This window comes from Macaca nemestrina, chromosome 7 (genome assembly GCF_043159975.1).
Source record: "Macaca nemestrina isolate mMacNem1 chromosome 7, mMacNem.hap1, whole genome shotgun sequence".
Lineage (NCBI taxonomy): Eukaryota > Metazoa > Chordata > Mammalia > Primates > Cercopithecidae > Macaca > Macaca nemestrina.
Genome location: NC_092131.1, coordinates 150131511 through 150153022, shown reverse-complemented (window position 1 = coordinate 150153022; position 21512 = coordinate 150131511). Strand labels below are relative to the sequence as shown.

Genomic DNA, 21512 nt, shown 5'->3' with positions numbered 1-21512 from the left:
CCTTAGGAGGACTATCTGTCTTACATTCTTTGAAGACTTGAAGACTCAGAATGCCTCAGAGGTGTTTATTCCATGCTTCCTGTCTTGATCTCCTTCTACAGAGAGGGCTGCTGCCTTGAACATGGTAGAGGCTCTTTTCATGAGATTCTCTCCGCTTTTCTTCCTTGCCCTCAGACTTGCACATGTTGAAAACCCCTAGGGGGCTGGGCACAGTGGCTCACGCCTGTAATCCACCACTTTGGGAGGCCGAGGCAGGCGGATCTCGTGAGGTCAGAAGTTTGAGACCAGCCTGGCCAATATGGTGAAACTAAAAATACAAAAATTAGCCAGGTGTGGTGGTGCGCACCTGTAGTCCCAGCTACTTGGGAGGCTGAGGCAGAAGAATTGCTTGAACCTGGGAAGCGAAGGTTGCAGTGAGCCAAGGTCGCACCACTGCACTTCATCCTGGGCGACGGCAAGACACCGTCTCAAAAAAAAAAACAAAACAAACAAAAAAAAAAACCATAGAGAAGAGTTAGCATTGGGGCTTGTAGTTGGGCCTCCTCCAGATTCTCTAATACATTATCTGAGTCCACATGCAACCATTAAAATTAAGTTCATTATAGGTTTGGCTGGTTTCTCGTTAATCCTGTCAGTGGATTCCTGGTTCTGCCACTTCGCCAGGAATGAGAATAGCTATGGTCTCTTCACTTCTGAAGGGTTTGACATTTTGTCTGATTTAGCTTATTTATTATTTAGATTTCTTTACATCCTTAGCTTTCTGATGGTTGTTTTTTGTTTTTTTTTTTTTCTTAAACTATGATTTTTGTAGCTTATCCAGCTTGTTGCAGTTTATAGAGTGAGGCTTGGTGTCTTGCAACTTTGAGCATTCTAGTCAGAAGTGGAAATCCTGAGCCTTTTGTTAGAATTACAAAATTTGAGAGCTGGAAGAGACCATAGAAATCATATAGTTTAAGCCAGGTGGGGTGGTGTGTGCCTGTATTCCTAACTACTGCCTGGATCTACCTGGGTGACAGGGCAAGACCTTGTCTCTTAAGAAGGAAGAAATCCTGTAGTTTAGCCACTTTGTTTTCCTGATGAGGAACTGAGACATAAAAATGTGAAATTCTTTGACTACACAGCTGATTTAGCCACAGATCCTGGAGTAGACACCAGATCTTTAAACTTACGGTTTATTTCTTTTAATATAAGCTGTCCCACTTAGTTCTGTGTTGTTAGAACAGAACACCTGAGACTGGGTAATTTATAAAGAAAAGAAATTTATTTCTTACAGTTCTGGAGGCTTGGAAGTCTGATACCATGGTGCTGGCATCTGGTGAGGGTCTCCTTTCTGCATCATCCCATGGTGGAAGAGAAAGAGAGGGCCAAACTTGCTTTTGTAATAGGCCTACTCCCACAATAATAACATTAACCCATCTGCTTCTTACTAGTGATTAATAATCACCACTTATTAGGCCCCACCTCCCAACACTTGCATTGAGGATTAAGTTTCCAACCCATGAACTTTGGGGGACACATTCAAAGCACGGCACGAGCCTAGTGAAATCAGACTGGACTCTTTCAGTAGGGCCAAATTCTCAGATGGGTCTGATAGGAAACAAACTTAAAATTTTGTTTTCACATCTCACAAGCTTTCTTTTTTTTCTTCCTTCCTTTTCTTTTTCCTTTCCTTTCCTTTCTTTTCCCCTTTCCTTTCCTTTTCCTTTTCCTTTCTTCCCCTCCCCACCCCTTCCCCTCTTTTTGTGAAAGCAGGTTTATTAAGAAAGTAAAGGAATAAAAGAATGGCTACTCCATAGTCAGGGCAGCCAAATCTTGCAAGCCTTCTTCAGTTTGGAGAAAATGAGAGATAAAGAGGAAGGATATTCCAAAATTGTATGCCATTCTGAATTTTTTTAAAATTAGGGAATTGGCCAGATGCAGGGCTGATCTGTAATCCTAGCGCTTTAGAAGACTTAGCTGGGAGAATAACTTGAGGCCAGGAGTTCAAGACCAGCCTGGGTAACATAGTGAGACCCCATTTCTACAAAAAAAAAAAAAAAAAAAAGCGTGGTGTATGCCTAAAGGTCCCAGGTACTTGAGAGGCTTACTGAGAGAATTTTTTTTTTTTTTTTTTTTTTGAGACGGAGTCTCGCTCTGTTGCCCAGGCTGGAGTGCAGTGGCGCGATCTCGGCTCACTGCAAGCTCCGCCTCCCGGGTTCACGCCATTCTCCTGCCTCAGCCTCCCGAGTAGCTGGGACTACAGGCGCCCACAACCGCGCCCGGCTAATTTTTTTTTTTTTTTTTTGTATTTTTAGTAGAGACGGGGTTTCACCGTGGTCTCGATCTCCTGACCTTGTGATCCACCCGCCTCGGCCTCCCAAAGTGCTGGGATTACAGGCGTGAGCCACCGCGCCCGGCCCTACTGGGAGAATTGCTTGAGGCTACAGTGAGCTTTGATCATGCCACTGCACCACAGCCTAGGCAACAGAGCAAGACCCTGTCTCTTAAAGAGAGAAAGGGAATCTTCAACTAAGCGTATGGTTCTCTCCGTTTGATGAGAGTCCAGAGATGTTTTATATGGCCTTGCATAATGTGACCTTCTTTAGACCCTCACCAGAGTTAGCTCAAAAACAATAGCAATCATGTTTGATCTGTAGTCTGAAAAGCTGTGGTGCTAAACCCTGCTAGGATGGACTGAAGAATAGTGTCAAGGTCTTGCATATCTTCATTATACCTTCTTTGGTATTAGATGGGCTGATAGGACTTTTTAAGAGTCCTGCTTGACTGATTATATAGGATGCTATTTCAGTGGCACAGTCCCTCCCCACCACCTCAGCAAAATAAGATGAGAGCTGTAACAAAGCTGAAGTGTTTTATTTCTTCATTCTGAGTGGGTTGAAACCAGCTGCCTCCTTCATGTTATTGGCAGACCTATGCATTCGCATAGAGTGAGGGTCCTGGTGGAATGCCTGGAAAGGAAAATACCATATCTAGGAATCTTCACTGATGTTTTCTAGTGGTAGATCAGAATGTGATCAGATTCTGAAAAATTTGAGGATAGGACTTCCCTTCTCCAAAGCTTTCTACTGCCAGGTAGCATATGCTATTTACATTGAGTCATTCAGTACATAAATTAGGGTACCTACTAATTACCAGGTACTATGCTTAGGAAATGTCCCCAAAGCTACTTAGTCCCACACCTTTTGTAACAGACAAAGCCACAGAAAAAAGGAGGGGAATGGTGCCCTGGAAAATGAAGAGTAGAGGTTCTGAAGAATCAGATTAGATTAGATTGGGGAAGGATGGCAAAAGAAAAGGAAGTGAAAACGTTATTAGAAAGAAGAGAAAGAAAAGTGAAATGTTAGTGAGATAGGGAGGAATCCACTACATGTCCCTGTGCTCCAGGAATAATAATGTGTTCCTATGAGCTAAAGACTGAGAAAAAAAAAAAAAAAAAATGACCTCTGCTCTACGTTAATGCCTAAAACAATGCCTGGCACATGGTGAGCATTCAGTAAAATGTTGAATGAAACGTAATGGAGGGATGGGAGAGTTGAATCTGTTTAGTCTGTGTAAAAGATGTTTTAAAAACATCTTGGCTCATTCTGCTTCTGGGCCCATGTTGGGATTGCATTTCCTCACTCCCTTGGTTATACACGTATGACCATGTGACCTACTTTAGTCAGTAAAATGAGAGAAGTGAATGGTGTCATTTTTGGATGGAAGCTTTGTTGCTTGTTTTCTCTGCTACATTGCATGTCATTGGTAGAGATGGTAGGTACTTTAACAGCTTGGCTGACAGCTACGTTGGACTTGTGGCATGAGCACGACTTAGATTTTTGGGGGCCATCTATTATCCTGACTGCTACGAAAATTTATATTTTCATCTGGTTAGAATCCTCAGGTGTCCAAAGGTGCTTGAAGAAAGAGGCTGTGCACATGGCTCCTGTCCTATATTTGTGCCAATATTTCTTTAATGTTAATTAGGTTAGGAATTTTAGAATAAAGCCTCCTGCCAGGAAGAAGATAAGAAATTGGATGAAGGGTTATTATAATTATTTAAAAATTTCCAGCCATAAATTTGTAGAAAGGATTGTATTTCTTTTTTTTTTTTGAGACGGAGTCTGGCTCTGTCGCCCAGGCTGGAGTGCAGTGGCCGGATCTCAGCTCACTGCAAGCTCCGCCTTCCGGGTTCACGCCATTCTCCTGCCTCAGCCTCCTGAGTAGCTGGGACTATAGGCACCCGCCACCTCGCCCGGCTAGGTTTTTTTTTTTGTATTTTTTAGTAGAGACAGGGTTTCACCATGTTAGCCAGGATGGTCTCGATCTCCTGACCTCGTGATCCACCTGTCTCGGCCTCCCAAAGTGCTGGGATTACAGGCTTGAGCCACCGCGCCCGGCCGAGAGGATTGTATTTCTTTTTTTTTTTTTTTTTTTGAGACGGAGTCTCGCTCTGTCGCCCAGGCTGGAGTGCAGTGGCGCGATCTCGGCTCACTGCAAGCTCCGCCTCCCGGGTTCACGCCATTCTCCTGCCTCAGCCTCCCGAGTAGCTGGGACTACAGGCGCCCACAACCGCGCCCGGCTAATTTTTTGTATTTTTAGTAGAGACGGGGTTTCACCGTGGTCTTGATCTCCTGACCTTGTGATCCGCCTGCCTCGGCCTCCCAAAGTGCTGGGATTACAGGCGTGAGCCACCGCGCCCGGCGAGGATTGTATTTCTTTAGTATACAACAATTCAAATAACATCTCTCCCATTCTGAGCATACATATTAGCATAGGGCTTGGGAATAAAACTAAAGGAATATAAGACTTGTTCTGTGGTTTTGTAAGTTACAGACTTAGAATTGGGAGAATCTATAGGGATGTTATTACTAGTTTATCTGGTCTATGAATTTTTGAATTTCTAATATGGATGACTTACAGTAAAGCTGTAACTAGGAGATGGAGTCTCGCTCTGTCCCTCAGGCTGAAGTGCAGTGGCACGATCTTGGCTCACTGCAACCTCCACCTCCCAGGTTCAAGCGATTCTCCTGCCTCAGCTCCTGAGTAGCTGGGATTCCAGCCATGCACCACCATGCCAAGCTAATTTTTGTATTTTTAGTAGAGATGGGGTTTGGCCATGTTGGTCTGACTGGTCTCAGGTGATCTACCTGCCTTGGCCTCCCAAAGTGCTGGGATTATAGGCGTGAGCCACCCCGCCTGGTTGTAACTAGACTTACTAGTTGTAATCTAGTTACACATTTACTGTAAGTCATCCATGCCGGAAATGAACAACTAGAGATAAGCAACAAAATAAACATAATGGCATGCGCTTTTTTTTTTTTTTGAGACAGGGTCTCACTCTGTTGCCCAAGCTGGAGTGCAGTGGTGCGATCTCAGCTCACTGCAGCCTCAGCCTCCCAGGTTCAAGCGATTCTCCAACCTCAGCCTCCTGAGTAGCTGGGATTACAGGTGTGAGCCACCACACCTTGCTAGTTTTTGTATTTTTAGTAGGGATGGGTTTTACCATGTTGGCCAGGCTGGTCTCCAACTCCTGGCCTTGGGTGTTCTGCCCGCCTTGGCCTCCCAAAGTGCTAGGATTACAAGTGTGAGCCACCATGCCCAGTCTGTTTTGTCTTTAAGTTGAATACTTTGTTACTGTCTTCTCTGACTTTGAAAGTTTGTCTCTGTAGATAAGCATAGTTACTGATACTACCCAAAGCCTTTTAGACTTTGGCATTTTAGATTTAAGGTCCTGTGTCTCTTCCCAGGTTCCTAAGATTATTTGTTGTTAACAGTTTACACTCTCAGCCTCCTTGACGTCCAAATCCTGAAAGGGTCCCTGGTAGCTCTTACGGCCACCCGCCATATGTTAGGAGCAAGGGCTTTGTCAAGAATGCAGTGAGCAAGCAGCTAAGCTGTAGCACTTGGCCTTCTCTGCCCAAAAAACTTAGTAGCTTTGATGAGAGCTTGAGACATGATCTCAGGGAAGGGCCAATTTGCTACAGCTACATTTATCTGTGCCAGGTTAGGAGATAGCCCTAGGTGAATATAAGAAAAGCTCAACCTTTCCCTTCAGTCCAAAAGCAACTGGGTTTTGGCCGAGGAGATGTGAGGTTGGCTAGGTTCCTGTTAACTCAAATTACTCGCTTGTCGATGAAGAGCAAAATGAGTAAGAGCCTTTGTGGAGAGGGGATGGGGGAAGTGCTGTCAGTGAATGTGAACAGGCCAGATGACCCATGTCAGCATTTATCCAGAGAAGCAGCAGAGCAGGAGGTTGAGGAGAAAGCCAGAAAAGTAACCTTTATGTTTGTGGCCCTTACTTCAAACTTTCTTTGCACATCTAGACTTCCTTTTTGACATAGGTAGGCCAAGTTGCTCCTTAATAAGAAAAAAAAAAATTCAGTTTCTATAGATTGGCGAGATAGGACAAAGTAAAGTTACTTCTTTTGTTTGCATTTCATTACTTTATATACTTAGTCTTAACTCCCAGTACCAGCATTGCTCTTGGTGTGGGGGCAGACCAGGTGACAGCAGGAAGTAATATAGCAAAGAGAGCAGTGCTTGAGCAGACAGTTGTGGCTAATGCAGTTTCAGGGAACTGCCTTATAAACTTAGGAAGCTGCTATCCAGCCTGGATTATAGAGAGCTCTTAATTCCATGGCATGGTAGATCACTGGAAGAAAGCCAAAGATAAAGCAAAAAGTCAACTTTATTCTTATAAATTATTCTCTGTACTTCTTTTTATTCACCAAGTTTTAAAAAACAAAACAACATCGGGCCTGGCGCGGTGGCTCAAGCCTGTAATCCCAGCACTTTGGGAGGCCGAGACGGGCGGATCACGAGGTCAGGAGATCGAGACCATCCTGGCTAACACGGTGAAACCCCGTGTCTACTAAAAAAAATACAAAAAACTAGCCGGGCAAGGTGGCGGGTGCCTGTAGTCCCAGCTACTCGGGAGGCTGAGGCAGGAGAATGGCATAAACCCGGGAGGCGGAGCTTGCAGTGAGCTCAGATCCGGCCACTGCACTCCAGCCTGGGCGACAGAGCGAGACTCCATCTCAAAAACAAAAAAAAACCCAAAACAACATCAAACCAGCTAATAAAACTTAGTGATCACTCCCCAGACCACCCAGAATCAGCACTGGTTGGTAGGAATGGGTAGCATTTATTTGGAGGCAGAGAAATTGAAAAGATGCTGGAAAGGGTCCCTTTATGTTACCTTCCTTTTTACTCCCTTGTTGAAGTGTGTAGAACATGTAAAAAGAATATGGAGCCCCAGTTTTTTCCTGGGTCTAAGCTTTAAACTTTGCCTTTATGAAATTAAGCATGAAAGATGGTGGAGATAATGGCAATTAATAGGACACTGATGTGGATAGAGGATGAAGTGACCATCTGCTGGTCCAGCTGAGTTTTATATATGCTTTAGTCAGGCCAAGGAGCTCCATGGTTGACGTGAAAGTTGGAGGTAGTTGGAGACATCAGAATTTGGAATATAACTGCCCTAAGAGTTAAGGTGATGAGGGAACAATTTTCTTTCTAGGGTCACTAGGAGAGCATGAGAGGCCTCTGCCTTTTTTATTTTATTTTATTTATTTTTTATTTTTATTTTTTTTGAGACGGAGCCTCGCTCTGTCGCCCAGGCTGGAGTGCAGTGGCCGGATCTCAGCTCACTGCAAGCTCCGCCTCCCGGGTTTACGCCATTCTCCTGCCTCAGTCTCCTGAGTAGCTGGGACTACAGGCGCCCGCCACCTCGCCTGGCTAGTTTTTTGTATTTTTTTTTTTAGTAGAGACGGGGTTTCAACGTGTTAGCCAGGATGGTCTCGATCTCCTGACCTCGTGATCCGCCCGTCTCGGCCTCCCAAAGTGCTGGGATTACAGGCTTGAGCCACCGCGCCCGGCCTACTCTGCCTTTTTTATGGCTACCAGGCACACACATCTTGACTTTCTTAATTAGGTCAGACCCCCAATGCGCAGACTCTCAGTAGTATCTTGTAGCATTCCTTGGTACCACTTGTCCTTTCTTCATTTCCTTGTTTACTTTTCTTCTTTAAAAAAAAAAATTGTCTCTAGTCACACGATAAACTCCACGAAGGCAGAGCCCAAGTCTCTCTTTACTCACCATTTTATCCCCATTGCCAAGGGATTGACTGACACAGATACTTATCAAATACTTACCGAATAATGGAATATGACTGAATTGTAAACACTTAATGGATCCACTGTATGATGTAGAGGTACAGCATGACTCCCAACTTACTAATTAAGGTGGGTCTACTTTCCAAGATCCTGGCTGAAAAGGCGCTCCAGCAGCATTTGGTCTAATGGATAGTGAAGGATCCTGAAGACTACTACTCACAGAGCAATGAGGCAGAATCACTGAACAAGCACTGCCATTGTAAATCCTTTTCCCCTCCCAGGTGTTTAATTGGTATAATCCTCATTGTCTAGTGGAATTACAGTTTGGTTTATAAATACTACCTTCTCTTGTTAGAATGTATAGTCTTCATCATCTGAGTACATAGTGATGGCTCTGCAGTTCTCAGTGTAGGCAAAGCTCCTCCCTTCCCTAGTATCATTTTTTACCCACTCTACCTGGTTAATTGCTGACCAGTCACTGATAATTCTGAAAAGGCACTCTCCTTGAAGTTTCTAGTTTGTGAGGCTTCTTGGTCTCAATAAAATTTAAGTGGGGCAGATGTGGATGGAGGCCTTAAGTAAGGATCTCTCATTTTCATGGCTTTCCTAATCTGGCTACAACGCCTACTGTAGTGCTATTCTGTCAGATAACAGTGGTGTAATTTTTGACAAAGCATTTGTGCTTGACTAGATTTCTAGTGAAGTAGAAGTTTGAGAGAGAACTTGGGAGATCTTACTGTTCTTATTTCATTTGTCTATGGAACTGATTTTACAGTCAGAAATGTAAAACATGACTGAGCTTTAAGGAATTGTTTACGTTAAGGCAGGAAGGGTAGGCATGAACAAGCATTCTATTTCAGGTAGAGACTAGAGATGTAAAATTTTGGAAATAGTGGAGCCTTTGAGAAATACTGGTTTTCTTGACCAGCCTGCGAAACATAGTGAAACCCTGTCTCTACAAAAAATACAAAAATTAGCCGTGTGTGTTGCTTGCCTCAGCAGCACATATACTTTAAAAAAAAAAAAGAAAAGAAAAAGAAAGCCTGGTGTGGTGGCTTCTGCCTGTAGTCCCAGACACTTGAGGGGCTGAGGTGGGAGGATCGCTTGAGCCCAGAAGGCAGAGGTTGCAGTGATCAGGCCACTACACTCCAGCTTGGGTGACAGAACAATACCCTGTCTCAAACAAACAAACAAACAAACAAACAAACAAACTGGTTTTCCTAGGGTATTTCCTGGGGAGCAGGAAGAATCAAGATGTGTACAAACAGAAAAACCTTGGTGGGAGGGAGACGCGGTATTAAAGCCCTTTTTAAAAATCTGAAACTTTTACCAATACAAAAATTTATTTTTATTTTTATTTTTATTTTTTTGAGATGGAGTCTTGCTGTTGCCCAGGCTGGAGTGCAGTGGCGTGATCTCACCTCACTGCAACCTCCACCTCCCAGGTTCTAGCGATTCTCCTGCCTCAGCCTCCCAAGTAGCTAGGGTTACAGGCACTCATCACCATGCTGGGCTAATTTTTGTATTTTTAGTAGAGACAGGGTTTCTCCATGTTGGTCAGGCTGGTTTCCAACTCTCGACCTCAGGAGATCCACCCGCCTTGGCCTTCCAAAGTGCTAGGATTACAGGCGTGAGCCACCGCGCCTGGCCCCAAAATGTATTTTTATTACTTACTTCCATAATCACATGGGCTAGATCACATAACAGCATTGAAAATCCAGTGGCTAAAAGACCAAAGACAAGACTAATGGTTCAGCTGGATAATGGCAAATGATATGTTGGACTTAAGTTGTTTGACTTTTTTGGCGGGGAGCAGGGGGGCAGAGTCTCGCTCTGTCGCCCAGGCTAGAGTGCAATGGCATCACTGCAACTTCCACTTCCCTGGTTCAAGCAGTTATCCTGCCTTACTCCGGAGTAGCTGGGATTACAGGCATGTGCCACCACGACCGGCTACTGTTTGTATTTTTAGTAGAGATGGGGTTTCACCGTATTGGCCAGGCTGGTCTTGAACTCCAGACCTCGTGATCCTCCCTCCTCGGCCTCCCAAAGTGCTGGGATTACAGGCGTGAACCACCGTGTCCAGCCTTGAAATATTTTTTTAATTCAAAAGTTTATTCACAAACTTTTTAAGTGTTTTGTTACAAATAGACTGGTAAGCTACAGAATTTTTAGGACTTTTTTTTTTTTTTTTTTTTTTGGCGGGCTAGGGGGGCTGATTTCTGAGAAGCAGAGAAAAACTTGCAGAGGAGAAGCCATCTGTTACAGTAAAAGAAAGCTATTTTACTATTAGTGTCCTTCATATTAAGCAGATACAAGACCCGTTCTCATTTATTAAAAGAACTGGAGGATAGTAAGTATCAGTTTTTATTGAAGCTGTCTTTCTCCTATTGGACAATGAGTTGAGTTTACTGAGGGCCAGAATCCTTTTGCTCATATCAGGTTTGCTCCTGCCTAGCATGTAGTAGTTACTCAATATATGTTTATATATTAAATGAATAAATTGTTGACTTTATTCTTTCTGCCTCAAATATTGTCTGGTCTTATTTGTTAGGAATTCTGACCACCTTATTTTCCATAATGCCTTATATCTGGTACTCTGGGTACTCTGCAGATTCAAGGATTAGGCCATTAAGAAACTGAAAGAACCAAGTTGCATTTATTTTTTTTCGGGCTGGCTAGGGAACCATCTACTGGAGTTGAGGCTATTTTTTCCTGCCCTTTTAGAGGATATTTTTTAAAGTATGAAATATTTTAAGCGAACAGAGATTGATATAACGAACCTTTATATACATACCACCCAGCTCTGTAAGAATCTAGTAATCTGCCATGCTTGTTATTTTAAAATAAATAACACATTAAAATGCAGAGAAATGATTCTGGTCTCTTTCCTTAATAACCTCCAAGTAGCCGGGCGCAGTGGCTCAAGCCTGTAATCCCAGCACTTTGGGAGGCCGAGACGGGCGGATCACGAGGTCAGGAGATCGAGACCATCCTGGCTAACACGGTGAAACCCCGTCTCTACTAAAAAATACAAAAAAAAAAAACTAGCTGGGCGAGGTGGCGGGCGCCTGTAGTCCCGGCTACTCGGGAGGCTGAGGCAGGAGAATGGCGGGAACCCGGGAGGCGGAGGCTGTGAAGCTGAGATCCGGCCACAGCACTCCAGCCTGGGTGACAGAGCGAGACTCCGTCTCAAAAAAAAAAAAAAAAAAAAACCTCCAAGTAATCATTATGAATTTGGTATTTGTCTCTTTTTTTTTTCCTTTTTTTTTTTTTTTTTTACTTTTGCAATGTACATATGTACTTACAAAAAAAAAACTATTTTGCATGCATATAACTACTTATCTGTTCTCCTGTTTTATGAAGTTTAGGTTGTTTCTAATTTTCTTTACCAAAAAAATGAGAATTTCTCTAGAGAGTTTACTGTGAAGAAAAATGGCCAGGTCATAGAGTATGCTATTTATTTATTCATTTATATGTTTCTGCCAAATTGCTCTGAAGTTCTTGTACTAATTTAAACTCTAACCACTATTGTGTGTAAGTTTGTTTTTCCACACCCCTCAGAGTTGACATTAACAGAGAAGCATGGTTTTTCAATCTGAAATGTTCTTTTAAGGTAATCTTTCCCTATCAGTCACATTAAATACCTTTTCATAGGTATTATTGTGCAAGTTTACTTTTATAAATTGAAGAGCATTATTCGCATACTTATTTGTGCTGTTAGATTTTTGTTCATTGGATATTGATAGGCATAGTTAATAAATAAACATGCTCTTTAACAAACTAACACATTGCAGACTTCTTATATATTCTTTTAGATAGATGTTACTAATGTTTTACCCCTCATAAAACTCGAGTTCTATAAAAATATTATGAACCTTCCCATACTTGTTGGCATTTCAGAAATGGTACAACCTAATGAGCCTAAGTGTTACCAAGAATCTAGCGTAGTGAAATCTGGAGCCCGGGCCAACGTGTGTGAATTGCTCATAACATTTTTGTAAGCTATTTTTGATTAAGGGTAATTTGTCACTTAATGACCATCATTAAGTTTAATGTACCAGTAGTAGTTTATTGCTAAATGCTCAGTTTGCGTCATACTACACATTTGAAGAAAAGGGTATTTCCTGCAGTGGTGACTCTCTTCTTTTTCTCATCCCCCCAGGTTGTATCAGAGTAAGATGGACGGTAGCTTTGATTGTGATTGTGGTGAGCTGGAGCCACCTGATCACTAACAAAAGACATCTTCTGTTAACCAACAGCCGCCAGAGCTTCCTGTTGAAATAAATATATAGCAACAAAGGAAGAAAAGAAGCAAAACGGAAATAGTGCTTACCAGCACCTTAGAATGATGCTGCTCAGGACCAGTCCAACACTGAATGTATCTGCACTGTGAGGAGAATGTTCATAGAAGCCTGTTGTGTGCATATTTATTCACATTTTTGTTAAATGTTAAATCGTTTAGCACGGTAATCTGAGTGCACAGTATGTCATTTCATTCCGTTTGAGTTTCTTGTTTTCTTTAAATGTCTGCAGAGTTGCTGCCCCTTTCTTGAACTATGAGTACTGCAATCTTTTTAATTCTCAATATGAGTAGAGCTTTTTGAGCTTTAAATCTAAGGGGAACTCAACAGGCCTGTTTGGCATATGCAATGAACATCAAGAAACCATCTTGCTGTGGAAGCATAATTATTTTTCTTCTCCCTTTTTGAAAGATCTTTCCTTTTGATGCCAGTTTTCTTCCTTGTTTACACAAGTTCAATTCGAAAGGAAAAGGCAATAGTAAGGGTTTCAAAATGGCAGAGAAGTTTGAAAGTCTCATGAACATTCATGGTTTTGATCTGGGTTCTAGGTATATGGACTTAAAACCATTGGGTTGTGGAGGCAATGGCTTGGTTTTTTCTGCTGTAGACAATGACTGTGACAAAAGAGTAGCCATCAAGAAAATTGTCCTTACTGATCCCCAGAGTGTCAAACATGCTCTACGTGAAATCAAAATTATTAGAAGACTTGACCATGATAACATTGTGAAAGTGTTTGAAATTCTTGGTCCTAGTGGAAGCCAATTAACAGACGATGTGGGCTCTCTTACGGAACTGAACAGTGTTTACATTGTTCAGGAGTACATGGAGACAGACTTGGCTAATGTGCTGGAGCAGGGCCCTTTACTGGAAGAGCATGCCAGGCTGTTCATGTATCAGCTGCTACGGGGGCTCAAGTATATTCACTCTGCAAACGTACTGCACAGAGATCTCAAACCAGCTAATCTTTTCATTAATACTGAAGACTTGGTGCTGAAGATAGGTGACTTTGGTCTTGCACGGATCATGGATCCTCATTATTCCCATAAGGTATGTAGAGAAAGCCAGCTGAGACAGACCTTTAAACTGATACGCTTAATCAGGAATAGGTACCTGCATTTTCTTTGTATATTGTGGCAGAATTTTTAATCTTATTAAACTTTACATAGTGCCTTTTTTTCTGATACAAATCTATCTTTCACAGTCTCTCTGTTTGAAATGAAGGTGGAGTGGGATAATTAAATACAAATTTCTAAAAAAAATATGGTTATTATAATGAAGTTCTAAAGTATATGGTTATTCATTATAAATGAAATTCTCCCTTAGTTATTTAAGAGTGGAATATACTTTCTTTGGGACAGAATTGTGGTAAGAGGGGATACTATTTCAACTTTTAGGTCTTTTGTTTTCGAGACAGAGTTTCACTCTGTCGTAAAGGCTGGAGTGCAGTGGTGCCATCTTGGCTCACTGCAACCTTCACCCCCTGGATTCAGTGATTCTTGTACCTCAGCCTCCCAAATAGCTGGGATTACAGGTGCGTGCCATCACGCCCAGCTAATTTGTTTGTATTTTTAGTAGAGATGGGGCCTCCCCATGTTGGCCAGGGTGGTCTTAAACTCCTAGCCTCCAGTGATCTGCCTGCCTCAGCCTCCCAAAATGCTAGGATTACAAAGGTGTGAACCATCATGCTTTGTCTTTTTTTTTTTTTTAAGTTTTTAGAGACAAGATCTTGCTGTGTTGCTCAGGCTGGCATCAAATTCCTGGGCTCAAGTGATCCTCTGGCCTCAGCCTCCTAAATAGCTGATGCTAAAGGTGCATGCCAGCACACCCAAACTTACGTCTTCTTTTGTCCCTTTGAGACTGTATTCAGTTCTGCTTTGTTTAAACTAAATTTAGCTTGAAATCTAAATTCCCATAAACAATTGGTAGTAAGTATAGCCAAAAAGATTCACAGCAACTTCCTCTTAGATAGCAAATGGTCTTCATACAAGAATTTAGTATTTTTCAAGCTGAACCTTGGTCTTTTAGTTTTGAAATGAAATCTTATGTGGGACCATGATGTTTAAAATAGAAAAGTGGAGCTGCTTTGGCTGTAAAGAACCCCTGGGAGCCCTGCTTTGTTGGCTTTTCACAGTACATGCCTAAGACAAATCTTCATATGTGGTGTTTCACATTAAGTTTTTTTTTTTTTTTTTTTTTTTTTTTTGAGACCAAGTTTTGCTCTTGTTGCCCAGGCTAGAGTGCAATAGTGTGATCTCAGCTCATTGCAACCTCCACCTCCTGGGTTCAAGCAATTCTCCTGCCTCAGCCTCCCAAGTAGCTGGGATTACAGGTGCCTGCCACCATGCCCAACCCATATTAAACTTGGGCCAGGTGCAGTGGCTCACACCTGTAATCTCAGCACTTTGGGAGGCTGAGGCAGGCGGATCACTTGAGGTTGGGAGTTTGAGACCAGCCTGACAACATGGTGAAACCCCATCTCTACTAAACATACAAAATTAGCTGTGCCTGGTGGTGCATGCCTGTAATTCCAGCTACTTGGGAGGCTGAAGCAGGAGAATCCGGGAGGCAGAGGTTGCAATGAGCTGAGGTCGCGCCATTGCACTGCAGCCTGGGCAACAAGAGCGAAACTCCATCTCAAAAAAAAAAAAAAACTTTGTAGAAAATGAGTTCTAGGCTGGGAGCGCGGTGGCTTCTTCCTGTAATCTCAATGCTTTAGGAGGCCAAGGCAGGAGGATCACTTGAGGCCAGGAGTTTGAGACCAACCTGGGCAACACAGACACTTTTTTTTTTTTCCTAGAGAAAAGAGATTATTAACACTGACCACGTCCTTTTTATGTATTTACTGTATCCACAGTGAAGTATTGTGGATAGAGCACTGAACTAAGACTTATACTGTCTAAAATTGACTCCATTTCTACATCCAACTAGCTATATGACTTGAAGCAGATCCCTTAGTCTCTTGGGCATCACACCTATAAAATGGAGTTAATATCTACCATCACAATCTCCCAGGGTAGTTTTGAGGATGAAATAAGGCAATATATGTATAAGGTTTTGTAAGGTGCTTTGTAATTGTAAAGTAATTGAATAAATTGGTTATTAATAAGATTTATAGTAGAGGTCAGTAAGGAGGCTGACATTGGTTTGTAAGTAGCACCTCTGGTGCTCTTCCCTACTGTTCTGACTTGAAGCATACTTGCTCCTTGATTATCTCAAGACTTTGAGTGTAAACCAGCTCATCTGAAAAATACTTTGAATGTGTGGCCTAGAGTTAACACTATAACTAGAGTTTTACATAATTTTTTTTTTTTTTTAAACAGGGTCTTGCTCTTGGCTCACTCCAACCTCTGTCTCCTGCGCTTCAGTGATCCTCCCAGCTCAGCCTCCCAAGTAGCTGGGACTACAGGCGTGTGCTACCATGCCAGGCTAATTTTTGTATTTTTAGTAGAGATGGGGTTTTAGCATGTTGCCCAGGCTGGTCTCAAACTCCTGGCCTCAAGTGATCCACCCACCTCGGCCTCCCGAAGTGCTGGGGTTAAAGACTAAAGTGTTTTTTTTTTTTTTTTTTTTTTTGAGACAGTTTCGCTCTTGTTGCCCAGGCTGGAGTGCAGTGGTGCGATCTCGGCTCACCGCAACCTCTGCCTCCCGGGTTCAAGCGATTCTCCTGGTTCAGCCTCCTGAGTAACTGGGATTACAGGCACGCACCAGCACACTTGGCTAATTTTGTATTTTTAGTAGAGACGGGGTTTCTCCATGTTGGTCATACTGGCCTCGAACTCCCGACCTCAGGTGATCCGCCCAGCTCAGTTTTCCAAAATGCTGGGATTACAGGCATGAGCTACCACGCTCGGCAGATTAAGGATTCTTTAATCAAGTTTTAAGTACTGTTTTTTAGCTAAAGTAAAAAAAATGTTTTTTGTTTCTTTCGTAGGGTCATCTTTCTGAAGGATTGGTTACTAAATGGTACAGATCTCCACGTCTTTTACTTTCTCCTAATAATTATACTAAAGCCATTGACATGTGGGCTGCAGGCTGCATCTTTGCTGAAATGCTGACTGGTAAAACCCTTTTTGCAGGTTAGTATTTTGTGGGGGGAAAAATTTTCCCAAAGAGAAGTAATTTTGCATTTATCTCTGAAGCAAGATTCATATAAGGTTTAAAATAATTAATTGTGATCTAGAATACTAAAAATGAACAGATAAATTGGCGTTTTTATTCAAAAAATTGAGAAAACTTATTCACATTCACTAAATTGGTCACTTCATAAATTATCAGAACTCTAGTGTTTAAATATAATTTTATATTTTGTGGACCCATAATAGTTGTTGGTAATCTGTGTTGATACTTGAGTTGCATACTTCTGTCAGTATCATCACTTCCTGGTGAAAATTTTAAGCCATTGTTGAAAATCCAACAAATTTTTCTTGGTCTCCTCCCCCTATAAACAACCAAACAAGTAATTTTTTGTTAAGTTTGGTGCTATTTAGAAGTCTAAAGAAGTGTGTGAGAGAGGACCTTGTCAAGATGAGAAGAGATGAATAATCCATGAAAAATGTCTTGTGTCATAAAGCAAAGCATACATCTGTATAAAATTATTTAGTATAGGCTAGAGCTAAAAACTTGGAGAAGCTATACATCAGTGATTGCTGGAATGGAAGGCATTATGGAGTCATAATAGTGAAGAATTTTAATTGGGGAAGGGAGAAAATATGTTATTTAAGGGTACCTATATAAATAAAAGTATAATCCTGATACATTCATGAATCTGAGATTCATGCAAGTTGTCAAATAATAATAAACATATTTATGACTAGTTAAGATGGGGTCAGATAAGAAAGTATTTAGAAAGTAGGTAGAGGACTTTCCATATGGAAAAGTAAGGAATAGTAGGGGTACTGAAGATTTTCTAGTTGGGGAAGTGGTGTGATAGTGATTAAGGCCTTTTTTTGTGTTTTGAGATTACTTTTCCCCCCTCTATACCCTTTTTTGTTGTTGTTGAGATGGAATCTCGCTCTGTCACTCAGGCTGGAGTGCAGTGGTGCGATCTTTGTTCACTGCAAGCTCCGCCTCCCAGGTTCACGCCATTCTCCTGCCTCAGCCTCCCGAGCAGCTGGGACTACAGGCGCCCGCCACCATGCCTGGCTAATTTTTTGTATTTTCAGTAGAGACGAGGTTTCACCGTGTTAGCCAGGATGGTCTCTGTCTTCTGACCTCGTGATCCGCCCTCCTCGGCCTCCCAAAGTGCTGGGATTACAGGCGTGAGCCACCGCACCCTGTCCTCTATACATACCATTTTTAGAGTTGTTCCCGCCGACCCCAGACTGTGCTAAGAGCAGAAGGAAAGGAGAGAGCCTATTTACATAAGAAAGATTAGTGTACATAGGAGAGCACTGGTGAAGAAAGGACAGCATGCATAAATGTCTTTTAAGTATGTTAATGCCAGTACTTAGTTTATATAAAAGCCAGCCCTTTATAATTTTTTTTTTTTTTTTTTTTTTTTTTTTTTGCGACGGAGTCTCACTCTGTCGCCCAGGCTGGAGTGCAGTGGCCGGATCTCAGCTCACTGCAAGCTCCGCCTCCCGGGTTTACGCCGTTCTCCTGCCTCAACCTCCCCAGTAGCTGGGACTACAGGCGCCCACCACCTTGCCCGGCTAGTTTTTTTTTGTATTTTTTAGTAGAGATGGGGTTTCACTGTGTTAGCCAGGATGGTCTCGATCTCCTGACCTCGTGATCCGCCCGTCTCGGCCTCCCAAAGTGCTGGGATTACAGGCTTGAGCCACCGCGCCCGGCCTATAATTTTTTTCTATTTATCTAAAATTTCTGGCTGGGCACAGTGGCTCATGCATGTAATCCCAGCACTTTGGGAGGCTGCGGCAGGCAGATTACTTGAGGTAAGGAGTTCAAGACCAGCCTGGCCAACATGGTGAAACCCCGTCTCTACTAAAAATACAGAAATTAGCCGGGCATGGTGGCACACGCCTGTAATCCCAGCTTCTGGGTAGGCTGAGGCACAATAATCACTTGAACCTGGGAAGTGGAGGTTGCAGTGAGCCGGAATCAAGCCATTGCATTCCAGCCTGGGCAACAGAGACTGTCTCAAAAAAAAAAAAAAAAAAAAAAAAAAAAAAAAATCGAAGATGTATGCTAGTTTTCTAAATTGAAATTCGGAGGGATTCCTGGAAACTAAATTATTAAATGGATTGATTTTTGCTTAGGAACAATACTGTGATTAGAGGTTCTGTTCCTGATATCAAGTGCCTTCCAGCATATATAAACAATTCTGTATTGTTTGTTGCAGTGTCACAAATTACTCCAAAACTTAGTAGCTTAAACAACAAACATTTATTACCATTTTACAGTTTCTGTGTGTCAGAATGTGGGAGTGGTTTAGCTAGGTGGTTCTAGCTCAGGTTTTCTCAGTCAGGATGTTGGTAAGGGCAGCAGTTACCTGAAGGCTTGACCAAGGCAGGAGGATCCACTTCTAGATAGCTTACTTACATGACAGTTACCAAGAGGCTTCGGTTCCTCACCATGTGGGCATCTCCTTAGGATTGCTTGAGTGTCTTCATAATATGGTGGCTGGCTTCCTCTAGAACTAATGATCCAAAAGACAGCAAGGAGATAGCCAGTATATCTTATTTTAAAAAGTTGTATTGTTATATAATTCACATACTATACAATTTATTTAAATTATACAGTTCCATATCTTTTAGTATATTTACAGAGTTATATACTCTGTAAATAATACAATCTAATTTTGGAACACTGTCTTGGCTCCTAAAAGATCCTGCAAATCATTAGCAGTCACTTCTCATTTCCTCTTTCCCCCAACCCCTGGCATCCACTAATCTACTTTGTGTCTCTATGGATTTGCCTACTCTGGTTGTTTCAGATAACATTTGGACTTTGGGACAGGCTTCTTTCATGTAGCAATATTTTGGAGGTTTACCCATGTAGTGGCATATATTAGTACTTTTTTCCTTTTTATGGGCAAATAGTATTCTGCTCTATGAATATACCACATGCTATTTATCCATTCCTCAGTTGATGGACATTTGGGTTTCCACTTCTTCATTATGAATTATGCTGTTGTGAATATTTGTGTACAAGTTTTTGTGTGAAAATGTTTTCAGTTCTCTTGGGTATATATACCTAGGAGTGGAATTGCTGGGTCGTGTGATAACTGTTTAACTTTTTGAAGAACAGTTTCCCAGCACAGCTGTACCATTTTACATTCCCACCAGCAATGCATGAGAGTTAAATTTTATCTTTTTGAGTATAGCCATCCATCGGGTATGAAGTAGTATCTCATTGTGGTTTGTTTTTTCTTTTTTCGAGATGGAGTCTCGCTTTGTTGTCTAGGCTGTAGTACAGTGGTGCAATCTTGGCTCACTGCAACCTCCGCCTCCCAGGTTCAAACAGTTCTCCTGCCTTCAGCCTCCCGGGTAGCTGGGATTACAAAGGCATGCGCCACCATGCCCACCTAATTTTTGTAGTTTTAGTAGAGATGGGGTTTCACAGTGTTGGCCAGGCTGGTCCCTAACTCCTAACCTCAAGTGATCTGCCCACCTTGGCCTCTCAAAGTGCAGGGATTACAGGCAGGAGCCATTGCACCAGGCCTCATTGAGGTTTTGATTTGCATTTCCCTACTAATGGATGTTGAATGTCTGTACAGATCTATTGCCTATTTTTTAAATTGGGTTGTCTTTTTATTGTTGAGTTGTAAGAATTCTTTACATAATTCTGAATACAAATCTTTTGTGATTTACATGTTTTTCTTCTATTCTGCAGTTTCCTTTCCTTTCTCTATGTCTTTTGAAACAGGTTTTTTTTTTTTTTTTTTTTGGAGACGGAGTCTCGCACACTCGCCCAGGCTGTAGTACAGTGGCACAATCTTGGCTCACTGCAGCCTCTCCCTCTTGGGTTTAAGCGATTCTGCTCCCTCAGCCTCCTGAGTAGCTGGCATCACAGGCGCGCACCACCATGCCCAGCTGATTTTTGTATTTTTAGTAGAGACAGGGTTTCACCATGTTGGTTAGGCTGGTCTCGAACTCCTGACCTCATGATCCACTCGCCTCGGCCTCCCAAAGTGCTGGGATTACAGGCATCAGCCACTGTGCCAGGCCTGAAACAAGATTCTAATTCTGAAGTCCAATTATCTTTTTCTTTTGTCCCTTTTGCTTTTGGTGTCATATCTGAGGAATAATTGCCTGACCCAAGGTCATGGTTGTTTTCTCCTGTGTTGTCTTCTGAGAGTTTTATAGGATTAACTTTTACAGCTGGGTGCGGTGGCTTACACCTGTAATCCTAGCACTTTGGGATGCAGAGGAGAGTGGATCACCTGAGGTCAGGAGTTCGAGAACACCCTGGCCAATGTGGTGAAACCCTGTCTCTACTAAAAATACAAAAATTAGCTGGGCGTGGTGGTGCGCACCTGTAATCCCAGCTACTCGGAAGGCTGAGGCAGGAGAATTGCTTGAACCTGGGAGGCAGAGGTTGCAGTGAGCCAAGATCGTGCCACTGCACTCTAGCCTGGACAACAGAGCAAGACTCTGTATTCGGTGGGGGAAGGAAGAAAAAGGGGGATTAACTCTTACACATTGGACGTCCATTTGTCCTGGCACCATTTGTTGAAAAGATTCTTTCCCCATTGAATTATCTTGACACTTTCATCAAAAATCAGTTGACCACACATGACCAAGTCTCAAAAGTTACATACTGTCAACTTTAGCTTTATTTTGTGTGTTAGAAGTGAGTCACTAAGTACACTTCATGGTCAATGGGAGCAGAGTTCAGTTCCACCCTTTAAAGGGAGGAGTATCAAAATAATTTTTGGACCGTTTTTTCATTTTTGACCTTCTCGAATGGATTAAGTGGATACACACACACACACACACACATACGTATGTACATATGTGTGTGTATAAAATTATTATTTTTTTTTTTCCGAGATGGAATCTTGCTCTTGTCACCCAGGCTAGAGTACAATGGTGCGATCTTAGCCCACTGCAACCTCCACCTCCCGGGTTCAAATGACTCTCCTGCCTCAGCCTCTCAAGTAACTGGGATTACAGGTGTCTGCCATCATACCCAGCTAAATTTTTTTACCCTTTT

At 42.3% G+C, this 21512-nt stretch overlaps 1 protein-coding gene across 4 annotated transcripts in view; it reads left to right on the top strand.

The window, feature by feature from the left end:
* Window positions 1-21512, top strand: part of LOC105490220 (mitogen-activated protein kinase 6) — a 63555-nt gene that overhangs the window by 29970 nt on the left and 12073 nt on the right. For all 4 annotated transcript variants that reach the window (XM_011755655.2, XM_011755634.2, XM_011755642.3 and 1 more), the window contains exons 2-3: window positions 12260-13445; window positions 16330-16474. In XM_011755655.2, coding sequence (XP_011753957.1) covers window positions 12891-13445; window positions 16330-16474 — 700 coding nt within the window. In that variant the 5' untranslated portion in view covers window positions 12260-12890. The remainder of the gene's footprint in view (window positions 1-12259; window positions 13446-16329; window positions 16475-21512) is intronic.